We start from the raw sequence: 25,506 nt of genomic DNA on the forward strand, positions 1-25,506 counted from the left end.
TGTCATTATGGATATTATTTATAATTTAAATTTCAGGTGACTACAGCTAGACCACTGATTTATTTTTAGTTTATATGTAGTTGTTCTTATGGTGTTTGCTTTTATGTTCATTTTTATTACACACTAATAAATTCATTCTGAATTGTAATTTTTTATTAAATTGTTTAACTAATTAGAATCGGATTTGGCAACTCTGGAGGAGGCTGCATGTGGGGGATTGTGCCGTAGCCCTATTATTGTTATTATTACGATAGTCTCATTAATAATTATTAACTAAAAAATAAGTCGATTTTCACATTGTCATATCAAACAACCACACATTTAATCCAAAGTTGCGTATTATAACAGGATTTGGCAACTCGGCTGTTTAAATATTATGCGAAATACTCGGCTTTTCTTCTTTTTGAACTCACTTTATTAACCATTTTCAAAAACACAACAGACTGTATACACACACAGAAATAGGACGTTTGATACTTTGTTTATTGTTGTTTGGCGTTCACACGGAGCACAGTGAACCGTGCTGTGTTTAATGCCGCCCTCAAAGTCTTCCGGGTTTGTGCTTCTCGTCAGCTGATCCAGAGTCAGGTGGTGTGACGTTGGCCTCCACAACCATAGACATCTATGTCCACAACTCCTGATTTTAAACTGACCTCAGTTCAGTGGGATGCGCTTCTGACCATCATCTGATTCGAACAGGATATGCAAATGAAACCTTTGGGCGAGAGAGGCTTTGAGAGAGGCAGGGGTGTTTTTGAGGGGCTTGTTTGAATCCGGCAAAAAATGGCCACAAACCCACCAAAATTAAAGTGTACTGCTGATGGAAGGTGAGAATGTAAAATATGCAGTTATTTCTAAGGAGACGCTGTCATTGGTGTTAAATGTTTTCTCTCCATTACTTTCCACAGGCTGCAAAACTTGAAAACTTCATTTGAAACAAAGTTTGGAGAGTCTCCTTTGTTCTATGCGTGTGCACCTGGACGGGTAAATCTAATAGGTAAGCTTATTTCAGCTTTCACATAGATTGTTTTTCAAATATTTATTCAACTAATTAATATGTTTCATGTCGCCGACATTAATGAGCGAAGCTCCTCACCATCTCACCATGGCATTTAAGTCCTTCAGACTTTTTTCAGTATCAATTTTGATTATTCAGGGTCCAGAAATGTACTTATTTTCTACATCAGTGGTGTCCAAAGTATGGGTTGCGGCGGACTTTACACCGAGCGCCCTCTGGTGGTCATTTCTGGCCGATGAAAACATCGCCGAGCTCAATGCAAATATGTAATTTGGTCACTTTTCAAAGGGGTCAGACTCGTCAATAAAGTCAGTGTGCAATGGTTCATTTCAGGTCGGCTTGGTGTACAAATCTCATCGTTTCAGGCAGTGAGAGCTGTCAGATGGCTGTTAGAAGCAAGTTAGAGACAAAACAAAACTGATTTCAATAGACAATCAATGCAGCCCCAGATGGTTTACATTGGGCAGCCAGTCACGTAAGTACGAATTCTCGCCTTCAGATTAGCCACTTCGCCAGAAGTGACATGGCTCCGCAGCAACCCATTCCAGAAAGGGCCAAGAGGGTGCAGGTTTTCTTTGCAGCCACTGACTCAGTGAAATCACCTGCTGGAGTCAGTGGCTGCAAAGAAAACCTGCACCCTCTTGGCCCTTTCTGGAATACTTTGGATAGCACCGCGCTAAGTCCCTGACTGACTTCAAGGGCTGTCGAGGTGTGCGCTACCTCTAAGGTTAGCGTTTCTGGTTTCAGTATCGACTGTCCACTGAATTCGCCCGAGATCTCTATTATCACTCCAGGAAGATTTCAACATTTGGTATTTCTGGTTTGAGTATCGACTCAACATTTTGGCATTTCTGGTTTTGGCATTGCTCTACCTATAGAGCGTGCTGGCGCCTGTGACGCCGTTGCTTCGTTCATGTTATTAAAAATCGCCCAGTGAATAGATGCTGGTCTCCCTGCTAACAAAAAGTGCAACACCTATGTTCCACTTGTTTGAAACTAAGTCATGCTGCAAATTAGTTATCAGTATTTTAAGGCTGAGTCTATTCGCCCAGCGGCTGGGGACGCAAAGCTGTGGCAAAATGTCTATTTGCCCGATCATCAGCTGAATGAGGCACAAATAGTCTATTCGCCCGATCATGGTCTGGCCAGAGTCTTGACATTTAGCTGAATGGAAATGATGATTATGCTGCTATAGACGTAGACTGCTGGGGGGTTCCCATGATGCACTGTTTCTTTCTCTTTTTGCTCTGTATGCATCACTCTGCATTTAATCATAAGTGATCGATCTCTGCTCCCCTCCACAGCATGTCTTTTTCCTGGTTCTCTCCCTCAGCCCCAACCAGTCCCAGCAGAAGACTGCCCCTCCCTGAGCCTGGTTCTGCTGGAGGTTTCTTCCTGTTAAAAGGGAGTTTTTCCTTCCCACTGTAGCCAAGTGCTTGCTCACAGGGGGTCGTTTTGACCGTTGGGGTTTTACATAATTATTGTATGGCCTTGCCTTACAATATAAAGCGCCTTGGGGCAACTGTTTGTTGTGATTTGGCGCTATATAAAAAAATTGATTGATTGATTGATGATGGGATGTGGCATTCTGTTTTTGTTTTTTCCCCAACTTGTAAAATGTAACAATTTTTCAGTTTTTTTTTTTTTTCTTTTCTTTTCTTTTTTAAGGCTGGTAGACTGGGTCTCTTCGTGATTTTTTTTTTTTTTTTTAATCCCTTGTTCTCTGTGATTCACTAGATGCATTTCAGCCGGAGGTTTAACAAGCAAGCTTGCAGTCACTTTTTTTTTGTTGTTGTTTTGCAGTTACCATGTTTGAATGAATGAATGAATGAATGAAAACTGTTTATTTCGAACATTTGATACAACAACAATTACAAGATAGATCAGTAAAGACAACAACAAAAAAGTTCCTACTGCGTACCCAACATGTCCGAAAAGGGGTAGGGTGAAGCATCAGCTTATTTATCCCTACCCCTTCTTCCCCACAACCAGTAATACCCTTTGCCACATATACACATAGATTCCTACACACCTAAACCGATATCAATATATATATATATACATATATATACACATACATACATACATACACACATCAACATACATACACATATATACACATATACATATATACACATATATATACACAAACATAAATATACACCTACACATACCTACTTACATACAAAATACTATATATTTACAAGCCGAAGCAAAAAACAAAAACAACCCTAACCCTCATTACCCTTCCTCCTCCCTATACCCAGAAAAAAACATATTTTTGTACCGCTGTTTGAACTGGTTCATGCTTGGACATTGCTTGAGCCCCACTCCCAATCTGTTCCACATCCTCACCCCACAGACAGAAATACAGAAACCTTTTAATGTTGTTCGTGCCCACTGATGCTTTAAATTAAATTTCCCCCTCAGACTGTAATCCCCTGATCTGTTAAAAAACATATTTTTAATATTTGCTGGAAGTAAATTGTTTATTGCTTTATACACAATTTGTACTGTTTGAAAATGAACCAAGTCTGTGAATTTTAAGAATTTGGATTGTAAAAATAGTGGATTTGTATGATCTCTATAGCCAGTATTATGAATAATTCTTATAGCTCTTTTCTGCATTACTGATAGTGATTGTGTTGTACCTTTATAAGTATTACCCCATACCTCTGCACAGTACTGTAAATATGGTAAAACCAGTGAGCAGTAAAGAATGCGGAGTGAGTTGTGGTCCAGAATATGTTTCGCTTTGTTTAGAACTGAAATGCTTCTTGACAGACTTTGTATATGTTTTATATGAGTCTTCCAGTTTATCTTATCTATTATCACCCCCAGAAACTTATTTTCATGTACCCTTTCAATATCTACCCCCTCGACTTGTAACTGAACCTGTATGTCTGTATTACAATAGCCAAATAACATGTATTTTGTTTTACTTAAGTTTAATGATAATTTGTTTCTGTCAAACCATATTTTCAATTTTCCCATTTCTGTACTGATCCTCCTCAGTAACTCCTGCAAATCCCCCCCTGAACAAAAATGCTTGTGTCATCTGCAAATAATACTAATTTTAATATTTTGGAAACATTAACAATATCATTTATATAAATTAGAAACAGTTTTGGACCCAATACTGACCCCTGTGGGACGCCACAAGCATTGCCCAAGCATGATGATGTATATTCCCCCAACTTCACAAACTGTTTTCTGTTACTTAAGTAGCTTCTCACCCAGTGCAACACCAACCCCCTAATCCCATACTGTTCAAGTTTATTGATTAATATGTCATGATTAATTGTATCAAAAGCCTTTTTAAGGTCTATAAATATTCCAACTGAATGTAATTTGTGGTCTATGGCGTTTGTAATCTCCTCAACTGATTCTATTAATGCAAGTGATGTTGAACTATGTGCTCTGAATCCATATTGACTATCAGTAAGTAATTTATGTTTATGAATTTGTCTAATCTATTATTGAATAACTTTTCTAATAATTTGGAAAATTGTGGAAGCAAAGAAACAGGTCTATAATTTGTGAAGTGGTGTCTATCCCCAGTCTTATACAGCGGCACAACCTTAGCTATTTTCATTTGATTGGGAAATTTACCGGTTTGAAATGATAAGTTACAGATGTATGTTAATGGTTCTACAATCCATTCAATGACCTGTTTTACCACCACCATATCAATTTCATTTAAATCGGTAGATGTTTTATATTTACAATTATTCACAATGTCTATAATTTCATTTTCATCCACTGCTGTGAGGAACATTGAACAGGGATTTCTTTCTATGAGATTATTATCCCAATCCTCAGGTTGGGAATCGGGAATTTTTTCTGCCAAGCTTGGTCCAATATTTACAAAAAAATTATTAAAACCGTTGACTACCTCATCCTTATTTTCCTTCTTGACATTATTATCAATGAAATACTGAGGGTAACTCTGTTTTTTATTACCATTTTTGATAATGCTATTTAATATATCCCATATTCCTTTAATATTGTTTTTGTTATTATATAATATGTTACTGTAATATTCCTTCCTACATACCCGTATAATATTAGTTAATCTATTTTTGTATTTCTTATATCTATTTTCTGCCTCTTTAGTCTTTAGTTTTATGAATTCTCTATACAGTGTATTTTTCTTATTACATGCATTTCGTAACCCTTTCGTCATCCATGGTCGAGCTTGGATTTTTTGTTTTCTGTAGTCTTGTTTAATTGGACAATTTTTATCATATAATGATGTAAATATTTGTAAAAAAGTTTCATATGTACTATCAACATCACTTTCACTGTATACCTTTTCCCAGTTTTGCTCCTGTAAATCCTTCTTTAGTGTGTTCATGTTTTCCTCTGTCCGCACTCGCCTGTATTTTATTTTCTCCTCTGGCTGATTCCGCCGATGGTTTCTATTATAAACGATGAAAACTGGTAGATGATCACTAATGTCATTGATTAATAATCCACTCACAGTGTTATTCTCAATATCATTGCTGAATATATTATCAATTAAGGTGGCACTATGGGATGTAATTCTGCTTGGCCTGGTGATTTTTGGATATAAACTCATACTGTACATTATACTGATAAATTCATCTGTTATTTTATGCTTATTTGGATTGAGCAGATCAATATTTAAGTCACCACAAATGAACACAGTTTTTTGATTAGTTTTTGAGAACATTTTTTCCCATACAGTCAGTGAATGTTTCAATACTAGATCCTGGTGCTCTATATATACAGCTGACTAATACATTTTTGCTTTTTTCTTCACATATTTCAATAGTTATACATTCTAATAAGTTATCAATCACAGTTGTCATATTGTCTACTATTTTATAATCCATGTTCTTATCCACATACACAGCCACTCCTCCTCCACTCTTATTTTTTCTGTTTACACAATTAAATTCATATCCATCCAGTTCAAAATCCATTCCTTTATCTTCATTGATCCATGTTTCTGATATAGCAATTGTTAAATATTTTTTTAAACTGACTTAAATATTCTTTAATGTTGTTAAAGTTTGCATATAGACTTCTGCTGTTGAAATGGATTATTGATAATTTGTTATCCGTTTTAATGATCCGATTAAACTGTTCATCTGTATAATAGCAACAACTGTCATTGATATTTGAGAAGAAATTATTGTCCGGGTCTATATCGTGCTCCAAGTCCAGTACATTGTGGTCTGTGTATTTAAATGTTCTCGGTTCTACTTTTCCATGATCAGCAATCCTTTGAGTTATATCCTTCTTGTCTCCAGATGTAGATGAATAGGTAGTAGATGAATAGGTTCCTCTGGTCTGTGTCATGGTGTTGTGATGTGTTTGTGTCCTCATACCTTATTGGTCATATTTGTCCAGATCCTCGCTTTAAGAAACACTATTGTTCATATTTGTCCAGCTCCTCGATGTTCCTTATTGCCATGACTTTTGCTTGTTCTGGTGATCCGTTCAGTTTGATGAATATTTTACAGTTTGAAGTCCATGTGTGCTGGATTTTTCCCTGTTTCTTTAAGAAGCGTGCTTTCCTGGCGATGTCGGCATTCCGTTTGGTGAGATGTTCATTGATGAATACGTTTGTCCCTTTCAGTTTTCTTCCTTGTTTTAACAGTGCTGTTTTGTGTTTTCTGTTGATGAATCTCATGATGACGGTTCGTTTATCACCGTCATTTCTCCAGGGCAGAGGGTGGCACGCTTCAATGTTATTTAAATCCATTTCTATACCTTTAGATAGGAGGAAATCAGCAACCTGTTTTTCCACAGAGCTGACCTCCTGTTCACTGGGCTCCCCTCCGCTCTCATCTGTTACCGCCCGTGCGTAGGACCGTGGTTTGATATGAAGACCTGTGATGATGACGTCGTTAATTCTGGTGTACTGCTCCAATTCAGCCACTCTATTTTCCAGCTGCACCAGATGCCGGTCTTTCTCGGCATTCTGGAGCCGTAATGCCTTCACCTCCTCCACCAGATCCATAATTGATTTCTGTTGCTGCTTCACAACAGAAATCTCCTCTGATAGAAAGTCCAGAGATTTTTTAATATCGTCACCTTCCTCCGCTGTCAGAACCTTCTTTGGCCCCATGGTCGGCTTATGAGCAGCTTGTCGATCGCCGATGTTAACAGCCTGCGTTGTTTGTCACCGGGATGGATCTGCACTGCGCTGGTGCCGCGCGGCCTCGGTGTTTCCGCGCTGATGGATCCGCGGTGGCTGCACGAGGCCTCGGGGAAGCGGCACTCGTGACGCGCGGCTTTAATGAGGCAGCGCGCGGCCTCAGTGAATTTACCACGTTGGGCGGGCCTCGGACGTTGTTGCTGTCCAGTCGCGGGGCTAAGTTGCCGGTTGAGGTGGTATTCCCACTGTCCGGGTTGGCAAACACCGGCGTGGCAGATGGCAACTACAAACACCACCTCTGAAAACTCAGGTACAAACTTTTTGCAGCTCGCTCTGACGACACGCAGCTCTGTAAAGTGTTGTGTGTTCTCCAAAAAAGCGAAACACTCAGTCTGCAAGTCTGAGCACAAAACAGAAGAAAGAGTGACAGACTTCTGCTGAGAGGCTCTTATTTCAGAGACTGTCCGTCAGTGTGGTCGGGGACGGAGCTGTGACTCACGGTGTGAGGGGAGTGCTGAGCCCCTCACACCGACCAGAGAGAGACAGCAGCTGGGCGAATAGCAAACTTCGGCTGTGTGTGCCCGGCCATTGGGTGAATAGTCACTCCCGTATTTTAATTAACTATCAGGTTTTACAGTGTGTACAATGCGGCCTGTTTAAGATACTGAACACCAGCTACAAACAGCTACAATTAAAAATTTATGCTAGTAATGTCCTTCAAAACCATATTGGGCTACTCCAATTTTGATTCTGATATTTTTGGTCAAATTTTCAGTAGAATTTGTTTGCTTTTTTTTTAAACATAATTTTATTCATTTTATTCCTTGCCTCACATGTGACAGGTGAGCATATTGATTACTGTGGCTATTCTGTCCTTCCAATGGCTATTGAGCAGAACATCCTTGCAGCCGTCTCAGTGAACCAATCAGGGGTGATCCAGTTGGCCAACATAAATCCACAATACGAGTGAGAAAAATGCACACTTTCTAAATCTGCTTGTTATTATTTTAGAGTGTTAATTTACAGACTTTACCATGTGATTTCACTGTGCTTACTGTTTTCACTTTGCAGGGATTTCGCACTTCCTTGTTTACAGGACATTGTCATAGACAAAGACAATCCGATGTGGTATTATTATTTTCTCTGTGGGGTTAAAGGTATCCAGGTGAAGCACATTTCAGCTGTACTGATTGTTGATGCATTGTCTGGAAAGAATAACAATGTAACTTACTGTACATACTGAAACCCTGTGGAATTCAGCTTTGGATGTTCTGCTGTGTCTTTATAACAAGGAGAAGTTTGGGATTTCTCACTTGGCTGGGATGTCCTGTCTCATTGATGGAACCATTCCTCCGAGCTCTGGTCTTTCAAGTTCTAGTGCTTTAGTTTGTTGTGCTGGACTCGTAACAATGGAGGCAAATAAGAAGTCACTCTCTAAGGTAAAGTAATTAGTTTGATTTCAAATCATTTAATGTGCATTTTTCTTTTTTGGGGCGGTGGGGTGGGGTGGGGGGGTGTAATAATGTTGATGTCTGGCATAAACCCTACCATATCTTACGACAGCATCACGAAATATACATTAATCTGTTGGTTCATGATATTGTCATGAAAAGTGCCACATTTTTGTAACAGGAGCACAAACTTATTCAAATACATGTTGTGACGGGAACACAAAATGAAAAGTGATATAGGGGGGTGGTTATGATTAGCGGTAGGGTTAGGTAATGGTTCGGGTTAGGGGAGGGGTAGGGTTAGTAATAGTAAGATAAAAAACAACTCATCACGAGAATGTGACATTTTGTGATGGAAGCACAGAAAAATAAAACAAAAAAACAAAATAAAGACTGGGTTGTATAAACCAGGTAGTAATAGAAAAATCTGAATTATTCTTCCAGCAGAAAATTTTCAAGCAAAGGGCATACATGCTTAATCTAAACAAGGGCTCTCATTTTCAAATGATGAACCTATTTAGTTTGTTTGTCTGTTTGTTTTTCTAGACAACTCTTCAGAATTTGATATTGCAATGCACTTTTTTCATTGTAATAAAATGCTGAATTCCCCCAGGTGGCACTGGCTGAGATATGCGCAAAATGTGAGCACTACATCGGTACAGAAGGAGGCGGCATGGATCAGTCCATCTCATTCTTGGCAGAGAGGGGAACTGTATGTACTCAAATTAGTTTTTTGGTTGTGAGTGGGTGTTTTTGTTTGTTTTTTTTTAAATAATGTGGCTGCTTGGTATATGTGTGTATGTATATGTGTGTATATATATATATATATATATATATATATATATATATATATATACAGCAACCTGGTTTTGAAACATGTTTTAATGCTATAATACTATAAAGCAATATTCAAATTAATAATTATTATTTTGAATTGAACAACTGTGTTTTCACAGGATTGGAAAAGTTAAGGCAAACAAAAGAATAAGTGTTTATGGAGTCATATTTATTAAAATCAAGGCTTCATTGTGTGAAGGTTGTCTGAATTTGTAATTTGCATCTAGTTTATACAACAATCTTTTTTTTTATGAAACACTGGGATTACAACAAAATAGATATTCTCATGCATTGTTGTCCAAATGCAGTAAAGAAAACCATATTTTTTTTTAGAGGTTATATCAGTGACAAATGTTGACCGTGTTCATTTGTGATTCACTGGACAAGCTACAGTATTACCACAGGCACATGTTGGATCATATACTGTATTCATGCTGATGTTGGAAGTAATTACAGTAATTTACATCATGTTAATAGAACTTGTGGAGGTGACGTCACACTGAGTTACATTACTGGATACATTTAGCTATTTTTCACCAAGATTAGAGGTGTCTGAGCTGGAAGTCTGACTGCTATTCTGCTGTTCACTTGTAACACACACACACATAAAAGCTCCCAGAGTTGTTAGTGGTAGTAAAACACTCATTATTGCAGGTTTACTGTCGTCTGCAGTGGCAGAACTGAGATGGTCATTTAACAATATGACAATTTACTTAAAGTTTTTTTTGTGACAATGCAGCTTGATTCTTCTCTGTAATGCCAAACAAATTATAGAACGTTTACCACATTAAAACCGGGTGACGCACTTAAATAAGCCATCGCTCTTGCTGCTTTTTCCTCCTCATCATTAATGATAAAGTAGTTTGTCCTTGTTGTCTGTTGCCATCACTGCTTGTGATTCGATTACAAACAGCCACTTTGCTAAAAAAGCTTTGCATTCTGTTTGATAATGGTTTAAAAAGAGGAGAGTACCCTCCTTACCTCTGTGAACATACAAATTTAACATCCAGCCGCTGTAAAAATGTTGATGAGCTTCATGTGACTTGTAGTTTGTAAACTTGTGGAAGCACAGAGTCCAAAAACGAGGTCAATTAAAACATCACGGTTTGTAAGAGGTGGGATTAGTGCGGCGATCCCACTGCTTCACACAGTGCTGGAGAATTTATATAAAAACTGGTGTGTTGCCCGTGGGGATCCACGGGCTCTAGATTGGGTAGTGTTTATAAAATAGGTAGCTGACATTTTTCAAGGGTGGTAATAAATTATGCAAAGTTTCTATAATGATTTTAATTGAAAGTGCAGGAAATTAAAATGAGAAAGTTTTGTGACTATTTGTTTTTATTGGCAAGGTTGGAATATTTCCTTTGTTCAGAGCTTATCTGGTTACCAGAGACTGGTTAATGGCAATATCAACTTCCATTGTTCACTGTTATTACATAATATCCCTAATTTCTACAAAAGTGTTTGTCCTATCAACATTCTGTTTTTGCGGCATTCGTCCTTGACCCAAAATACGTAAGCATACCAAACGGCAAATGCCTGCTCTCCCCAGTTTCCCTGTGATCGAAGTTAAACACACGCATACATGTACACAGAGGCCACTTGGCTTTTAATGTGTAGATGACTTACCACCCCCTGCTGGAATTGCATGCGAGTCCAGAATTTAATTATCAACGTCCATTGTTCACTGTTATTACAAAATATCCACAATTTCTCCAAAAATATTAGTCCTATCAGCTTTTTGTTTTTGCGGCGATCATCCTTGACCCAAAATACATAAACAGGTGATGGTTTCGTGGTTAAGTGGGCTTGAGACCAGAAGATCCTCAGTTTCAGTCCCAGCCTGACTGAAAATCACGAAGGGCCCTTGGGCAAGGTCTTTAGTCCCCTATTACTCCTGGTGTGTAGTGAGCGCCATGTATGGCAACACCCTGACATTGGGGTGAATGTTAGGCATTATTGTAAAGCACTTTGAGTGTCTGATGCAGATGGAAAAGCGCTATATAAATGCAGTCCATTCACACACCAAACAGCAAATGTCAGCTCTCCCCAGTTTCTCTGAGATTGAAGAAATACACACGCATACACGTACACAGAGGCCACTTGGCTTTTAATATATCGATGCAGTTCAGTCAGACAACTCACAGTGAAGCATAATTGTTGTGGCAGCAGAGTTGGCATTTAGGCTCCAACGTCATCACTCCTTGCATCCCAGCCTGACCAGAAAATCACAAAGGGCCCTTGGCCAAGGTCCTTAATCCCCTAGTTGCTCCCAGTCTGTAGTGAGCGCCTTGCATGGCGGCAGCCAGACATCGGGGTAAATGTGAGGCATTGATGTGTAAAACGCTTTGAGCATCTGATGCAGAGGGAAAAGTGCTAAATAAATGAAGTCCATTTACCATTTACTAATCGAGCGCACAGGTGGATGCTGGAGTGTAAATGGGGTTGAGCAGCAGTAGCAACGTGGATGCAGCTGTGGCATTATATTACAGGCAGACGGGGAGCTGGTAAATTTGCATCTTTGTTGAGTGGGTCTTGTAGATTGTGTGTTTTCGTGGGATGTATGTGGTAACTATGTGGGGTGAGACATGTCAGTGTACTGAATATGACACGAACGGCTTGAGATTTACACTTGAGCACGCTCATGGGCTTACCTTGTTTTTAATAGCTTACAAAATCTCATTATCAAATGGAAAATTGCTTTTTTGTTTTATTTGAGATAAACTGGCTTTGTCAGGTTTCAAACTTTTCCACACCAAAGACTGATTTTAGCATTTAAACATCTCTGAATACATTTAACCTAGTTTATAATGTGTGTGTGTGTGTATATATATATATATATATATATATATATATATATATATAGAATTTGCATGACTTGAACTAACCTGATTAAATTAGAGAGAACTTGTTTTGCTATCCACAATAAGGAAAACGGAAAAGTTTCTGATCACTATCAAATGTTTGTTGAGGCCTTTATTGACTCAGGGACGTGTAACTCCTGTAAACTGTTAACAGAGATAATATTTACAGAATAAATGATAATAAAAATCAGTCGTAGTCTTAAAAAGTGTATGTTAGATTGTTGTAAGGTCATAACTAGATATCTCCTTGGTCATGTTGGAAATTCAGTAGTTGTCATCAGTTGACAGTTTGTCATGTTGATTTCTGTTAAATTATCCTTTTTTCTTCAGGCTAAACTGATCGAATTCCAGCCTCTGCGGGCTACTGATGTTAAACTCCCAGACGGGGCTGTTTTTGTGATCTCCAACTGCTGTGTGGAGATGAACAAAGCTGCATCTTCACATTACAACATTCGTGTGGTGGAGTGTCGAATTGCCACAAAGGTACTGTCCACCTACACCCAATTCCATGTGATTCTGTTGGGACGAAAGACTGTATAGGGAACAGGAGAAAAAAAAGAACTGCTGACCTGTAGCGCGGTGTGGATCCCGTGACCATCAGTACTGTGTCCCTAAATATGATGAGAACTCAGTGGACACAGCTAACCTAAAAGTAGCTGGAATAACCGATAATCCACTCACTGAAAAGTTAACTGTGATAATATTTTACCGATAAACTGCTAAAACGATGAGCTGAAGTTACAGATACATTTTAATATGCTGAAGCATAAACATGGATGTTCCCAAAAAGGCTGAGCACTCCAGTCAGATGATCAAGATGTACATAAATAATGAAATGAAATCAATCAATCAATCAATCAATTTTTTTATATAGCGCCAAATCACAACAAACAGTTGCCCCAAGGTGCTTTATATTGTAAGGCAAGGCCATACAATAATTATGTAAAACCCCAACGGTCAAAACGACCCCCTGTGAGCAAGCACTTGGCTACAGTGGGAAGGAAAAACTCCCTTTTAACAGGAAGAAACCTCCAGCAGAACCAGGCTCAGGGAGGGGCAGTCTTCTGCTGGGACTGGTTGGGGCTGAGGGAGAGAACCAGGAAAAAGACATGCTGTGGAGGGGAGCAGAGATCGATCACTAATGATTAAATGCAGAGTGGTGCATACAGAGCAAAAAGAGAAAGAAACAGTGCATCATGGGAACCCCCCAGCAGTCTACGTCTATAGCAGCATAACTAAGGGATGGTTCAGGGTCACCTGATCCAGCCCTAACTATAAGCTTTAGCAAAAAGGAAAGTTTTAAGCCTAATCTTAAAAGTAGAGAGGGTGTCTGTCTCCCTGATCTGAATTGGGAGCTGGTTCCACAGGAGAGGAGCCTGAAAGCTGAAGGCTCTGCCTCCCATTCTACTCTTACAAACCCTAGGAACTACAAGTAAGCCTGCAGTCTGAGAGCGAAGCGCTCTATTGGGGTGATATGGTACTACGAGGTCCCTAAGATAAGATGGGACCTGATTATTCAAAACCTTATAAGTAAGAAGAAGAATTTTAAATTCTGTTCTAGAATTAACAGGAAGCCAATGAAGAGAGGCCAATATGGGTGAGATATGCTCTCTCCTTCTAGTCCCCGTCAGTACTCTAGCTGCAGCATTTTGAATTAACTGAAGGCTTTTTAGGGAATTTTTAGGACAACCTGATAATAATGAATTACAATAGTCCAGCCTAGAGGAAATAAATGCATGAATTAGTTTTTCAGCATCACTCTGAGACAAGACCTTTCTGATTTTAGAGATATTGCGTAAATGCAAAAAAGCAGTCCTACATATTTGTTTAATATGCGCTTTGAATGACATATCCTGATCAAAAATGACTCCAAGATTTCTCACAGTATTACTAGAGGTCAGGGTAATGCCATCCAGAGTAAGGATCTGGTTAGACACCATGTTTCTAAGATTTGTGGGGCCAAGTACAATAACTTCAGTTTTATCTGAGTTTAAAAGCAGGAAATTAGAGGTCATCCATGTCTTTATGTCTGTAAGACAATCATGCAGTTTAGCTAATTGGTGTGTGTCCTCTGGCTTCATGGATAGATAAGCTGGGTATCATCTGCGTAACAATGAAAATTTAAGCAATACCGTCTAATAATACTGCCTAAGGGAAGCATGTATAAAGTGAATAAAATTGGTCCTAGCACAGAACCTTGTGGAACTCCATAATTAACTTTAGTCTGTGAAGAAGATTCCCCATTTACATGCACAAATTGTAATCTATTAGACAAATATGATTCAAACCACCGCAGCGCAGTGCCTTTAATACCTATGGCATGCTCTAATCTCTGTAATAAAATTTTATGGTCAACAGTATCAAAAGCAGCACTGAGGTCTAACAGAACAAGCACAGAGATGAGTCCACTGTCCGAGGCCATAAGAAGATCATTTGTAACCTTCACTAATGCTGTTTCTGTACTATGATGAATTCTAAAACCTGACTGAAACTCTTCAAATAGACCATTCCTCTGCAGATGATCAGTTAGCTGTTTTACAACTACCCTTTCAAGAATTTTTGAGAGAAAAGGAAGGTTGGAGATTGGCCTATAATTAGCTAAGATAGCTGGGTCAAGTGATGGCTTTTTAAGTAATGGTTTAATTACTGCCACCTTAAAAGCCTGTGGTACATAGCCAACTAACAAAGATAGATTGATCATATTTAAGATCGAAGCATTAAATAATGGTAGGGCTTCCTTGAGCAGCCTGGTAGGAATGGGGTCTAATAAACATGTTGATGGTTTGGATGAAGTAACTAATGAAAATAACTCAGACAGAACAATCGGAGAGAAAGAGTCTAACCAAATACCGGCATCACTGAAAGCAGCCAAAGATAACGATACGTCTTTGGGATGGTTATGAGTAATTTTTTCTCTAATAGTTAAAATTTTGTTAGCAAAGAAAGTCATGAAGTCATTACTAGTTAAAGTTAATGGAATACTCAGCTGAATAGAGCTCTGACTCTTTGTCAGCCTGGCTACAGTGCTGAAAAGAAACCTGGGGTTGTTCTTATTTTCTTCAATTAGTGATGAGTAGAAAGATGTCCTAGCTTTACGGAGGGCTTTTTTATAGAGCAACAGACTTTTTTTCCAGGCTAAGTGAAGATCTTCTAAATTAGTGAGATGCCATTTCCGCTCCAACTTACGGGTTATCTGCTTTAAGCTACGAGTTTGTGAGTTATACCACGGAGTCAGACACTTCTGATTTAAAGCTCTCTTTTTCAGAGGAGCTACAGCATCCAAAGTTGTCTTCAATGAGGATGTAAAACTATTGACGAGATACTCTATCTCACTTACAGAGTTTAGGTAGCTACTCTGCACTGTGTTGGTATATGGCATTAGAGAACATAAAGAAGGAATCATATCCTTAAACCTAGTTACAGCGCTTTCTGAAAGACTTCTAGTGTAATGAAACTTATTCCCCACTGCTGGGTAGTCCATCAGAGTAAATGTAAATGTTATTAAGAAATGATCAGACAGAAGGGAGTTTTCAGGGAATACTGTTAAGTCTTCTATTTCCATACCATAAGTCAGAACAAGATCTAAGGTATGATTAAAGTGGTGGGTGGACTCATTTACTTTTTGAGCAAAGCCAATAGAGTCTAATAATAGATTAAATGCAGTGTTGAGGCTGTCATTCTCAGCATCTGTGTGGATGTTAAAATCGCCCACTATAATTATCTTATCTGAGCTAAGCACTAAGTCAGACAAAAGGTCTGAAAATTCACAGAGAAACTCACAGTAACGACCAGGTGGACGATAGATAATAACAAATAAAACTGGTTTTTGGGACTTCCAATTTGGATGGACAAGACTAAGAGACAAGCTTTCAAATGAATTAAAGCTCTGTCTGGGTTTTTGATTAATTAATAAGCTGGAATGGAAGATTGCTGCTAATCCTCCGCCCCGGCCCGTGCTACGAGCATTCTGACAGTTAGTGTGACTCGGGGATGTTGACTCATTTAAACTAACATATTCATCCTGCTGTAACCAGGTTTCTGTAAGGCAGAATAAATCAATATGTTGATCAGTTATTATATAATTTACCAACAGAGACTTAGAAGAGAGAGACCTAATGTTTAATAGACCACATTTAACTGTTTTAGTCTGTGGTGCAGTTGAAGGTGCTATATTATTTTTTGTTTTTGAATTTTTATGCTTAAATAGATTTTTGCTGGTTATTGGTAGTCTGGGAGCAGGCACCGTCTCTACGGGGATGGGGTAATGAGGGGATGGCAGGGGGAGAGAAGCTGCAGAGAGGTGTGTAAGACTACAACTCTGCTTCCTGGTCCCAACCCTGGATAGTCACGGTTTGGAGGATTTAAGAAAATTGGCCAGATTTCTAGAAATGAGAGCTGCTCCATCCAAAGTGGGATGGATGCCGTCTCTCCTAACAAGACCAGGTTTTCCCCAGAAGCTTTGCCAATTATCTATGAAGCCCACCTCATTTTTTGGACACCACTCAGACAGCCAGCAATTCAAGGAGAACATGCGGCTAAACATGTCACTCCCGGTCTGATTGGGGAGGGGCCCAGAGAAAACTACAGAGTCCGACATTGTTTTTGCAAAGTTACACACCGATTTAATGTTAATTTTAGTGACCTCCGATTGGCGTAACCGGGTGTCATTACTGCCGACGTGAATTACAATCTTACCAAATTCACGCTTAGCCTTAGCCAGCAGTTTCAAATTTCCTTCAATGTCGCCTGCTCTGGCCCCCGGAAGACAATTGACTATGGTTGCTGGTGTCACTAACTTCACATTTCTCAAAACAGAGTCGCCAATAACCAGAGTTTGATCCTCGGCGGGTGTGTCGTCGAGTGGGGAAAAACGGTTAGAAATGTGAACGGGTTGGCGGTGTACACGGGGCTTCTGTTTAGGGCTACGCTTCCTCCTCACAGTCACCCAGTCAGCCTGCTTTCCCGGCTGCTCGGGATCTGCCAGGGGGGAACTAACAGCGGCTAAGCTACCTTGGTCCGCACCGACTACAGGGGCCTGGCTAGCTGTAGAATTTTCCACGGTGCGGAGCCGAGTCTCCAATTCGCCCAGCCTGGCCTCCAAAGCTACGAATAAGCTACACTTATTACAAGTACCGTTACTGCTAAAGGAGGCCGAGGAATCTTCTTCTTCCCTCTCTTCTCCTCTGGCTCCAGCCGGGTGAGCCGTAGTGTCGGCGTTGCTGGAGTGGTGCAGTTTGGTTATACTGGGCGTTTCCCAGGTAACCTCTGCACCTGGGGGGGGGGGGGGGGTGTTTTTTGATTCCCTGTTCCACCTCCGGCTTCAGCACGCCTTTGGCCGTCTGCCATCGGCGTGGCTGAGGTTTGGGGCAGTGGGATATACCCGCAGCTAGTGGCTGGTGTAGAAGTCGGAGGAGTGGCGCCGTTTTGTGCCGTTTGCCATAACCGTTGTTCCACTCCTCCCGGTTGGCTTCTGGGGTATAGTCACGGTTGGTGACACTGGACGTGCTTCCAGTTTCCACTGCGCCAAGGGGGTGGGGTTGGTTTGTTTGTATGTTTTTTTTTTTTTTTTTTTTTTCTCGTTTTTTCCCCCCAGTTTCCGCCCTCAGGGTTTGACTGTGGTGTCCTCTGGGGGGGAAAGGGCTGTGGGTCCATCTAGCCATAGACGGCCGGGGCTGGGTCCGTTGGTCATGAGGGGAGGCGTCTCCTGGGGTTGACGAGTGGTCCTCTGGGAGGCGCTGGGAGTCCCCGTGGGTGACGTTGGATCCCAGAGGGACCTCGGCTGTGGTTATTACTCCTGGAGCTGGCGGGAAGTCCTCTGGGGGGTGTTGGTCCCTACATGTCGTTTGGGGGGGGGGGGGGGGTGTTTTAGCACTTTTATTTGTAAGCTTAAATTTGGGGTTTTTCTTTTCTCCTCTTCCCGGGGTTTGATGGGACGGTCCCCTGGGGAGGGGGGGTGTTTTGGTTGTTTGTGTTTGTCTTTTTTGTTTTATGACTAAAGACCGAACATGGTTGGATAAAGGCTGACCGCACAGGTTTAAGAACTCCTGGCCACACCTGTGCTAAGTGACTGACTGAAACAAAGGCAAGGATGCAGCCAGAGGAGAGGACATCAACCATTCTGTTGGAAGACGAATGCAGATGCGGTTTCCAGCCATGGTCTCTGGAGGAGGGTGTTTCTCCTGGGCCAGGTTTGTGTGGTCGCCGGGAGGCTTCCCGTGAGGGTGGGGTACTGTTGTATGGCTGGGGGGGCCTGGCTGCCTTTTTGTTTCTGTCTTTTGGTTTTCCTTCCAGGTGGCTTGCATTTGGGACTGAGTGGCTGTGTAGCTGAGGTTATCAGGACCTCACCCTGATCACCTGCGGCTCGTCAGGACTCACAGCTGTGGTGCATCTATATGGATTGGAACATGGTGGCATTTAAGACTGGAGTATACAGTGTGTATTTGCCAGAGACTCGACCTTGTGACCAGACGGGTGAGATCGTCGTCTCGGGAGCCATCTCATCATCAGTGGATGCAGAGAACGTCCAGGGTTTGATGCACGGTCTGTGAAAGAGGAGGGGGTGAGGTCTCACGCTCGTCAGCACACTTCCTGAGGTACGTTAGATTTTGTGACTAACATTTATACAGTCAGTAAATGTGGTGTCCCTCACACCTTATTATATTGAGCTGTACGTTAGTCATGTATCGGCTTCCACTGCAGTGGAGTTTTGTGAACTGGATGTTCCATGCCTGCAGGTTGGGAAGCTGATTAGTAATTAAGCCAGGAAGTGTTTGCTGTTTATGTACACCTTTGAGTGGTCTCTCTGTGTGTAGAGTGTGGACTCACATAATGGTTCCTTCTTTCACAGACTCGGTTTGTTGCGGCCACCTGGGGGGTGTCGGCGGGGTCCTTGGGTCCGAACAGCTTCTGGCTCCGGACCGTTAGCGCTGCTGGGAGCGCACCGTATCACCACCACGCCAGACCGCACACTCTTTTGTTGTTTTGTATCACATCACTGTTATGTATTAAATTCAGTTAGCCTTTGTACCGTGCTCTGCTTATTTCATACTGGGTCCTTCAAACGCTGGTCGGTTCTCCGAGCTGCGTCCGACACATAACATAATCAGTAAAGTAATGTTATTTTTCCAGGCATAATCGGTAATCAGATTACTTTTTCAAAGTAACTGTGGCAACACTGATTGTAATCTAATATGACATAAATGATTATGCATGATGTCTTGGCTGGTGTGTTCTCAGATCCTGGCCAAGGCACGGGGTCTGGACCCGAGCACATTATCCAAGCTGGTCCATGTTCAAACGGAGCTGCAGGCTTCCCTGGAGGAGATGTTGGCTCTCGTGGAGGAGAAGTTGCATCTTGAGCCCTACAGTCGAGAGGAGATCTGCAAAATCCTGGGCATCAGCTCAGAGAAGTTTTCTACAGATCTGCTGAGCTCCAACACTCAGCACTGTGAGCATCAGCAAGTAGTAAAACTTTTGTCTGCTAAATAATTCTATTATTTTTTAGACATTGTGAGACAAGGTGGTTGATGACTCGTTGCTTTCTTTGTTTTCAAAAAAATGCATTACTACATCATGTTTTGTAGTTATATATTGACATATTTAGGGTTGAGAAAAAAACAGCCAAACAGACTTTTTATGATAATGTCTGCATAAAAGAATTGGTTGGCGTGTAGCATGTCTCTCTTTCTCCTTCTCTCAGTGATGCACTTTAAGCTGTACCAACGAGCCAAACACGTCTATGGTGAAGCTGCGCGGGTGTTGCAGTTTAAAAAGGTCTGTGATTCAGAACCTGCTGATTCCGTACAGTTGCTGGGAGACCTGATGAACCAGAGCCACGCAAGCTGCAGAGATCTGTACAAGTGCAGCTGCACTGAACTGGACCAGCTGGTGGACATTTGTCTGTGAGTACAGCTATGTGTTACTACTGTGTTAGTGGAATACTCCTGGATTTTAAATACAGACAATATGCTCATAAATAAACAAAATTGGACCACTTTTTTATAATCAGAAAGCCTTTCCATGCATGTCACAGAAGATGCACAGTGCAAATTGGAAACTGTAAGTTTTAGTTAAATGAAGTCTGAATTAGAGGTTTCTTGTAAACTCTGGCTGAGTGTTAAGTTAACACTTTTGAATTAAGTCTGATGGTGTTATCTGGCTTCCTCTTGCAGGGTGAAACACTAAGATTTATCAGTACCGAGTTCACTGTGCTGCTGCAGTCACACATTCAGCAGATTGTAGGCTCAAACCTCGCCTGTGGCATCTCCATGTAGAGTTTACAAGTTCTCATCAGGCCTTGGTGGAAGCACTCTGGCTTCCTCCCATTGTTGAAAGACACGTGGCTTAGGACCAATCATAGTATTTTCACACTGAAAGAGTCAATTAATTCAACACTTAATGGATAATTTAACACTCGGCCATGGTTTGGATAGGAACAGCCAGTTTAATATTCCTTTAACTCTAAGGAATTGGAATAAATTTGTTGATCAGTGAGAGACACTGACACAAACATGATCACATGATTTCAAAGGCTGTATCATTAGGTTTATGTGAACAGAGTGATATAAAAATTTTACGTAACACAAACTCCTTGAGTTTAATATCAGATCTGTGCTATGAAGGTAACGAGCTCTGAGCGTGCGCAGAACAAGCAGCCTGTAAATATTTGACGAAATGGGTTAGTCCATTGATTACTTTTGGGGACAGCCTGCCAGTGTGCAACACAAACACAATATCACTTTAAATGGAAAACTAGTGTACTGTTTTCACCTGCGATCACCGAAGCATAGTGATGGGTGTCATGAAGCGTTTGAGCACATTGCCAAACTGTATTGATACTGTGTCGATACTGTGTCACTGAATACTGACACCTTCTGGACCTAAAAATCCCTACAGGCACCTGCTTTGACACTCTCAACTGACACTGATTTCATGGCCTAGTATACAATAATATAATCTAAGTCATTGTATGTCATTTTGTATCAATTTCTATCTTCAGTTAAATTTAAAATCTTTAATAATAAATAATGTGAACATGCATCATAACGTGAAAATCTAAGTAAACGTGTTGTGATTGAGGATGCTTGTGGACTGGGATTTTATTTCGTTTACAAATTTTTATTCAAAAAAAGAAGTTGTTCCAAAGTCTTGAATTTGAGTCTGTTAGGCTTGTTTGATGCAACTTGTCCAGCTTTCAAAAACATCCACTCACAGGGCACAGATGAGGCTGGAGTGCAGAGAAACTGTAATGACAGCTGGAAGAGGTTTGGATATACTGTCTTGTCCCAGTATCTTAGAAGATCCTGGGACCTGACAATATTGGCCTTTGCCAGGTACCTCTGTACCTCCTGAATGGCATCAGCTGTGGCACTTTTGGTCTGCCTGTCTCCTTCGATGTCAAGATGTTGCCTAAGGTCATCTAAAAACAACAATGTGGCATTTAGTACATGATTTCCAAACAACAACAAACAAATAATGCTGAATATGAGGGCTGAAGGACCTGAACAAGTTCCCTGAATCCTTCACTCTCCACAGTGCTGAGGGGCTGGTAGTACTTCAGGATGAAACTCAGCAGAGCCTCATCCAGCGTGTGCTTCCTGGAAGCTTGATGGTTAAAAATGAGGTAAAGAATAAATTAATAGGAATTAATTATCAATAAATTAACTGTGAGTAAGTTGTAGAATGGCTCTATACTTGAGTTCATCCTGGGTGTATCTGGGACTTCATTCTCATGCCTGGCCCTATAATGTCTCGGCATTGAGGAGGTGGTTTTGTTTAAATAGGAACAGTCTACTGAACAAATGCGACATTTAACCTGCAGAAAATAATATGAATAGTAAATTAAGAGTCACTCTGAAATTAATACGAATTCAGACAGATCAAGTGGAAACTCTTAGAGGAGCTGGATGAAACAAGGAAATTAAAACATACCTTATTTTCCGATATGACATCAAAATGATCCCACATGGTGGAAACTTTCCTTTTTGTTTACTGCTACTCCATGACCAGTGTTGCCACAGTTACATTGAAAAAGTAATCCAATTACTGATTACTCCTTGAAAAAGTAACTTAGTTACTTTACTGATTACTCAGTTGGAAAAGTAACTAAGTTAGATTACTAGTTACTTTTTTAGTTACTTTCCCCAGCTGCCGACAACAACCCTCTGCCACCTTAACATGACGATGCCTGTTTTGCCAAAACTCACTTTATAGTCACCCTTTCTTGGCTTCAATGAAAATAAATACTTGTTTTATAAAAAGTAAAATAAAGACCTCTTTCTTGACCTCATGTTTAACTGTTGACAGCACTGTAACAGTAAAACTTGCAATTTCTAACCTACATTGTTTATAAATGTAACTATTAAATTCATTCTAACATTTTTCTAACATTTAAATTCTCTCTAAACATTTTACTTGTCAAAATTATTATTATTTTAAGTAGTATTAGTAGTTGTAGTAAAAAAATGGCTTCAAAACTGGACCTTTAATCTAGGGGTGTTGTGGGGGCACATCCTTGCCCCACACCCCCATTCCATCTGGATTCGCCCCTGCTTTGGCATTTGAACACAAAGAATGGATAACATTTATTTATGCAGAAAACATGAGCAGATTTACAGGTAAGAAGGTTTTATTGCGTTTTCACATCATGTGGTCCTCAAAGAGTTTATGTGCATTTGAGTGGAAAATAGTGTTAGTTGTTGACGCGTCACGGAGGATCAACTGTTTTTAGCAGCAGATACGGAGCGGCTCGGAGAAAAAAAAAGCATAAAAATGTCTTTGTAAAGCTCAGTGCAGGTGTGCTATTGTCACCGCGCTTTAAGAGGTGAGGACGAGTCGTAGCTGTTGCAGAAAACCACGGATGAAAAGCTCGCAGCCCGCTTAAAGTGGGCAGTTCAGTCGAACCCCCGACCTCCTGCCCACAGACCAAGTTTAATGCTGCTATTGACCCACAATGCAAAAATAATAGTAACGCACAGTGACTTGGAGAAGTAACTTTAATCTGATTACTGATTTGGAAAGATTAACGCGTTAGATTACTTGTTACTAAAAAAAGACCACAAAAAAAGTGGTCAGATTAGAGTAACGCGTTACCGGCATCACTGTCCACGACGTAAGGTGAATTTGATGATACACCACAAAAGATCCAAGATCCTTTTGGCAGATGCATCCCGTTGACAGTTACTCTTCCTTATAAACATAGTTTGGCCACTTTGGCACGTCAGTGTCAGTTCAAAACAGTTCCTGTATCGGTCACGTGACTTTCGCAAAGCGATACGCACACTGACACGGGTTTCGCTCTATGAGCTCGACGTTTGCATCGATGCATCGGTGTTGCTGGACCCATCACTACCGAAGAAGTCACGAAAAGTGCAGGTTTTTCGGTTCCCAGTGGAGAAGGGAAGACAAGGCAAATAGGAGAGGTTGTGTCAGTAAGTTTTAACGAGATTTAATGTAAATAATGATAATGGGGCTGTCTCCGGAAGTCCAGCTTTTGCGTCATAAGCTCTTTCATTTAACCCCTTTATCACCCACCCTCAAACAAGACTACGGTGCCCAATACCAGCATAACACTTTTTTTTCCAGTAAGTGGCAGAGCCACCCCCCACCCTCCTTTCACAGAATGTTTTTGCATTGTTGAGAGATCTGCTGGCTGTTGTACATGGTTTTATGTAGCTCTTTGTGGTGGATTTAGAAAGACTTTAGGTGCCCTGACACTTGCACGACTTTGATCCTGGCACTTGCACGCATGTCGTCGTGATGATCCCACCTGCTGTGTACCCAGCTGGACACTGTGCTTTGTTCCACCGGCTGCCATGCGCTCTGCGCTGGACGCTGCATATATGAAATAATTATTTCATAGGGAATTAATCATTGTCTCTGCAAGTTTGCTGCTGAAAACTGCTGTAATCGCTTCCTCAATCACAGAGGCGAGCTCCAGCCGGAGCCATTCGTGCGCGCACGCGCACTGAATGAGCTGGAGAAAGCCTTTGGAGCCGTCTAAAAAGATAATTATTTGTCATGTTTACATTGTCATGGCTTGGTAAAACAGTTGCATGTTCTTTCCTTCTTGTGTGTAGCTGTAAAAGTATGTTTATGATAGATTTAACATCTCATTATAATCGTTGAGATGAGCTGCGCTCTGATGCAGTGTGTTGACACAACCACTCGCTCTGTTCACTTCTTTACTCGACGAGCTGCATGTAGTGTTCGCGAGCAGATCACGCCACGTTGCACGACATTTATGCGTGAAAGACTTTTTGAACATTTCAGAATTCTCTTTGCGCAGTTGCATGCGCCAACGCCCCTCTCACTTTCAGTTGACACCCATTAAAGATGAGTTTATTGTCCTGCAGGACACGGGGTGTGCAAGTGCGTGCATCAAAGTCATGCAAGTGTCAGCGCACCTTTCCTTTGGCAGTCCAGTTCATCTTTCACCCTCTCCACCTGAAGTTCAAACAGTGTAGTTCACAGTTTTTTTCTGTTTCCTTGCAGGAGGTCTGGGGCTGTTGGGTCCCGGCTGACGGGAGCAGGTTGGGGCGGATGTGCTGTTTCTATGGTTCCCAGTGACAGGGTGGAATTTTTCCTACAAGCAGTGAGAGAGGCCTTCTACCATCCTGATTCACGCAGGGCAGCAATTGAAAAGCAAAGTTTATTTGTGACAAAGCCGGGTGGAGGAGCTACAGTGTTTGTTGAGGGTTGAAATGCATTGTCCACAGCAGTTAACAGCACTGTGACCCAAATTGAATGCAACCTGATATCCAACTGATTTTCAACATTATTCTCAAAAAAAAAAAAAAAAAAAAGTGGAGGGGGCAAAAATTAATGGAATGTTCTTTGTGTTTTTAAATTATGGATATGGGCATTTCTGTCATGAACTGATTTTTGTAACTCAAATTTTTTTTTTATCTTTGCTTACTTAGTTTAGATGATATAATTTTAATCAAAAAATATGTTACACCCCTGTCACACCTTGATGATTTAGCCAGCGTATGCTGACTGGATTAATAATGCTGGCATACTTCTAATAAATTATGGGTAAATGCTGTATAAGTTAAGAGCACGTTGAAGCACACTGATACACTTCGTAATACACCGAGTACCTCTAAAGATTTTGGGCATGCACAATATTTTCAACATATGCCAGCGTATGTCTCATACGTTCCGCATATGCAGGACATAAGTTGTAGGTAAATTATGCAATTATTG

General features: G+C 40.7%; 1 protein-coding gene across 2 annotated transcripts; it reads left to right on the forward strand.

The window, feature by feature from the left end:
- The first annotated feature begins 666 nt into the window (after positions 1 to 666).
- Positions 667 to 25,147, forward strand: galk2 (galactokinase 2). 2 transcript variants are annotated; one of them, XM_034176233.1, is made up of 10 exons: positions 667 to 827; positions 909 to 997; positions 7,991 to 8,114; positions 8,220 to 8,313; positions 8,441 to 8,587; positions 9,213 to 9,311; positions 12,631 to 12,783; positions 19,537 to 19,747; positions 20,000 to 20,201; positions 24,793 to 25,147. In XM_034176233.1, the coding sequence occupies exons 1-10, from the start codon at positions 784 to 786 to the stop codon at positions 24,998 to 25,000; spliced, it is 1,371 nt and encodes a 456-aa protein (XP_034032124.1). In that variant the 5' UTR covers positions 667 to 783; the 3' UTR covers positions 25,001 to 25,147. The 2 variants fall into 2 exon arrangements, with proteins under 2 accessions (XP_034032124.1, XP_034032125.1); XM_034176234.1 differs by having other exon boundaries at positions 806 to 827; positions 8,044 to 8,114.
- Positions 25,148 to 25,506: the final 359 nt, after the last annotated feature.

This window comes from Thalassophryne amazonica, chromosome 8, assembly GCF_902500255.1.
Source record: "Thalassophryne amazonica chromosome 8, fThaAma1.1, whole genome shotgun sequence".
Lineage (NCBI taxonomy): Eukaryota > Metazoa > Chordata > Actinopteri > Batrachoidiformes > Batrachoididae > Thalassophryne > Thalassophryne amazonica.